At 50.7% G+C, this 4,177-nt stretch overlaps 1 protein-coding gene across 1 annotated transcript in view; it reads left to right on the top strand.

Annotated features, from left to right (window-relative positions):
• Nucleotides 1-4,177, top strand: part of ABCD4 (ATP binding cassette subfamily D member 4) — a gene marked incomplete at its 5' end in the record, with an annotated part of 11,206 nt that overhangs the window by 1,567 nt on the left and 5,462 nt on the right. Inside the window, 4 exons of the mRNA XM_018575096.1 lie at nucleotides 133-249; nucleotides 2,580-2,705; nucleotides 3,029-3,079; nucleotides 4,081-4,175. Coding sequence (XP_018430598.1) covers nucleotides 133-249; nucleotides 2,580-2,705; nucleotides 3,029-3,079; nucleotides 4,081-4,175 — 389 coding nt within the window. The remainder of the gene's footprint in view (nucleotides 1-132; nucleotides 250-2,579; nucleotides 2,706-3,028; nucleotides 3,080-4,080; nucleotides 4,176-4,177) is intronic.

The raw sequence follows: 4,177 nt of genomic DNA, 5'->3' as shown, positions 1-4,177 counted from the left end.
CGGTGCTGTGTGTTTGTTGGGGGGCAATGTGGTTTATAGGAGGTTGTTGGGGGCGTGGAGTGGGAGTGAGTCTGTTCGGCATGCTGTACGCTACTCGGATGTATTTAATTTTCTGATTAAATTTCTCTTTAGAGATCAGAGGATGACGCAGGATGTGGAGCGGCTGTGCCGGGAACTCACCAATCTTGCCACTAAAATTCTAACCACTCCCTTCACATTGATCTACTACTCCTATCATTGTGCCATCAGGTCAGTCTACTACTCCTATCATTGTGCCATCAGGTCAGTCCACTACTCCTATCAGTGTGCCATCAGGTCAGTCCACTACTCCTATCAGTGTGCCATCAGGTCAGTCCACTACTCCTATCAGTGTGCCATCAGGTCAGTCCACTACTCCTATCAGTGTGCCATCAGGTCAGTCCACTACTCCTATCAGTGTGCCATCAGGTCAGTCCACTACTCCTATCAGTGTGCCATCAGGTCAGTCCACTACTCCTATCAGTGTGCCATCAGGTCAGTCCACTACTCCTATCAGTGTGCCATCAGGTCAGTCCACTACTCCTATCATTGTGCCATCAGGTCAGTCCACTACTCCTATCAGTGTGCCATCAGGTCAGTCCACTACTCCTATCATTGTGCCATCAGGTCAGTCTACTACTCCTATCATTGTGCCATCAGGTCAGTCTACTACTCCTATCATTGTGCCATCAGGTCAGTCTACTACTCCTATCATTGTGCCATCAGGTCAGTCTACTACTCCTATCATTGTGCCATCAGGTCAGTCCACTACTCCTATCAGTGTGCCATCAGGTCAGTCCACTACTCCTATCATTGTGCCATCAGGTCAGTCCACTACTCCTATCAGTGTGCCATCAGGTCAGTCCACTACTCCTATCATTGTGCCATCAGGTCAGTCTACTACTCCTATCATTGTGCCATCAGGTCAGTCTACTACTCCTATCATTGTGCCATCAGGTCAGTCTACTACTCCTATCATTGTGCCATCAGGTCAGTCTACTACTCCTATCATTGTGCCATCAGGTCAGTCTACTACTCCTATCATTGTGCCATCAGGTCAGTCTACTACTCCTATCATTGTGCCATCAGGTCAGTCTACTACTCCTATCATTGTGCCATCAGGTCAGTCTACTACTCCTATCATTGTGCCATCAGGTCAGTCTACTACTCCTATCATTGTGCCATCAGGTCAGTCTACTACTCCTATCATTGTGCCATCAGGTCAGTCTACTACTCCTATCATTGTGCCATCAGGTCAGTCTACTACTCCTATCATTGTGCCATCAGGTCAGTCTACTACTCCTATCATTGTGCCATCAGGTCAGTCTACTACTCCTATCATTGTGCCATCAGGTCAGTCTACTACTCCTATCATTGTGCCATCAGGTCAGTCTACTACTCCTATCATTGTGCCATCAGGTCAGTCTACTACTCCTATCATTGTGCCATCAGGTCAGTCTACTACTCCTATCATTGTGCCATCAGGTCAGTCTACTACTCCTATCATTGTGCCATCAGGTCAGTCTACTACTCCTATCATTGTGCCATCAGGTCAGTCTACTACTCCTATCATTGTGCCATCAGGTCAGTCTACTACTCCTATCATTGTGCCATCAGGTCAGTCTACTACTCCTATCATTGTGCCATCAGGTCAGTCTACTACTCCTATCATTGTGCCATCAGGTCAGTCTACTACTCCTATCATTGTGCCATCAGGTCAGTCTACTACTCCTATCATTGTGCCATCAGGTCAGTCTACTACTCCTATCATTGTGCCATCAGGTCAGTCTACTACTCCTATCATTGTGCCATCAGGTCAGTCTACTACTCCTATCATTGTGCCATCAGGTCAGTCTACTACTCCTATCATTGTGCCATCAGGTCAGTCTACTACTCCTATCATTGTGCCATCAGGTCAGTCTACTACTCCTATCATTGTGCCATCAGGTCAGTCCACTACTCCTATCATTGTGCCATCAGGTCAGTCTACTACTCCTATCATCAGGTCAGTCTACTACTCCTATCGTTGTGCCATGCTGTGTATGTGTGCTGTTTTGGCTAACGTTACTGAGAAATCTGATATCCCAGAAATTAAAGTTCCCTTTGATAGTTTGTGTCTCTGCCCCTCCCACAATGGTGAGATTTCCCTCCAGTAGTTTGTGTCTCTGCCCCTCCCACAATGGTGAGATTTCCCTCCAGTAGTTTGTGTCTCTGCTCCTCCCACAATGGTGAGATTTCCCCCAGTAGTTTGTGTCTCTGCCCCTCCCACAATGGTGAGATTTCCTCCAGTAGTTTGTGTCTCTGCCCCTCCCACAATGGTGAGATTTCCTCCAGTAGTTTGTGTCTCTGCCCCTCCCACAATGGTGAGATTCCTCCAGTAGTTGTGTCTCTGCCCCTCCCACAATGGTGAGATTCCTCCAGTAGTTGTGTCTCTGCCCCTCCCACAATGGTGAGATTCCTCCAGTAGTTGTGTCTCTGCCCCTCCCACAGTGGGAGGGCAGTGTGTTGTGCGGTGTGTCGGGTGGCGCGGTGTGTGATGTCCTCTCGTTCTGTGTTCGCAGTACTGGCTGGGTGGGTCCTGTGTCCATCTTCGGATATTTTCTTATCGGATCTCTGCTGAATAAAATTCTGATGGGTCCGGTTATCCCCAAACTGGTTGAGCAGGAGAAGTTGGAAGGTGATTTCCGGTAAGTGTGGAGGCGTTCCTGCCTGGCGGGGGAGGGGTTCTTTATTGGGGTCACCCCAGTAATGTCCTGTCACCCCAGTAATGTCCGGTCACCCCAGTAATGTCCGGTCACCCCAGTAATGTCCGCTCACCCCAGTAATGTCCGCTCACCCCAGTAATGTCCGGTCACCCCAGTAATGTCTGGTCACCCCAGTAATGTCTGGTCACCCCAGTAACGTCCGCTCACCCCAGTAACGTCCGGTCACCCCAGTAACGTCCGGTCACCCCAGTAACGTCCGGTCACCCCAGTAACATCCGGTCACCCTTCTTTGTTCTCTCCGGCAGGTTCAAGCATGTACAGATCCGGGTCAATGCCGAAGCTGCAGCTTTCTCCAGGTCAGCGTTCTGGATCATCTGAAGTGGAGCTTCTATCTTCACCAGCCAATCGGAATGCCGGGAATGAATCCTGTATTCTGATTGGTCACTCCACTTGTTGGATATATAGACAGGAAGGAGGAGCTGAGGGGTGTGATAAAAACACAGGACTCCACCCTCTAGCCCCATATGTCATGTGACCCTGTCTCCATCACTCCCCTGTCCCTGTGTGTCATGTGACACTGTCTCCATCGCTCCCCTGTCCCTGTGTGTCTGTTACCCTGTCTCCATCTCTCCCCTGTCCCTGTGTGTCTGTTACCCTGTCTCCATCGCTCCCCTGTCCCTGTGTGTCTGTTACCCTGTCTCCATCTCTCCCCTGTCCCTGTGTGTCTGTTACCCTGTCTCCATCTCTCCCCTGCCCCTGTGTGTCTGTTACCCTGTCTCCATCGCTCCCCTGTCCCTGTGTGTCTGTTACCCTGTCTCCATCTCTCCCCTGTCCCTGTGTGTCTGTTACCCTGTCTCCATCGCTCCCCTGTCCCTGTGTGTCTGTTACCCTGTCTCCATCTCTCCCCTGTCCCTGTGTGTCTGTTACCCTGTCTCCATCTCTCCCCTGTCCCTGTGTGTCTGTTACCCTGTCTCCATCGCTCCGCTGTCCCTGTGTGTCATGTTACCCTGTCTCCATCGCTCCCCTGTCCCCGTGTGTCATGTGACTCTGTCTCCATCACTCCCCTGTCCCTGTGTGTCATGTGACTCTGTCTCCATCGCTCCCCTGTCCCTGTGTGTCATGTGACTCTGTCTCCATCACTCCTCCGTCCCTGTGTGTCATGTGACTCTGTCTCCATCGCTCCTCTGTCCCCCTGTGTCATGTGACTCTGTCTCCATCGCTCCTCTGTCCCCGTGTGTCATGTGACTCTGTCTCCATCGCTCCTCTGTACCCGTGTGTCATGTGACTGTCATCCCTCCCGATATTCATGTATAATAAAGTGCGGAGCTCCGTGTAACGTGATGTCGTTGTGTTCCAGAGCCGGCTGTGTGGAATACTCCAGGACGGAGCGCCGCCTAAAGAGTCTTATTGGCACCCAGAAGGAGCTGATGTACCAGGAACTATGGCTGTCCTGT

This window comes from Nanorana parkeri, unplaced genomic scaffold (genome assembly GCF_000935625.1).
Source record: "Nanorana parkeri isolate BGI_ZX_2015 unplaced genomic scaffold, ASM93562v1 scaffold3547, whole genome shotgun sequence".
NCBI classification, from domain to species: Eukaryota; Metazoa; Chordata; class Amphibia; order Anura; family Dicroglossidae; genus Nanorana; species Nanorana parkeri.
This window is presented reverse-complemented; position numbering and strand designations above follow the sequence as displayed.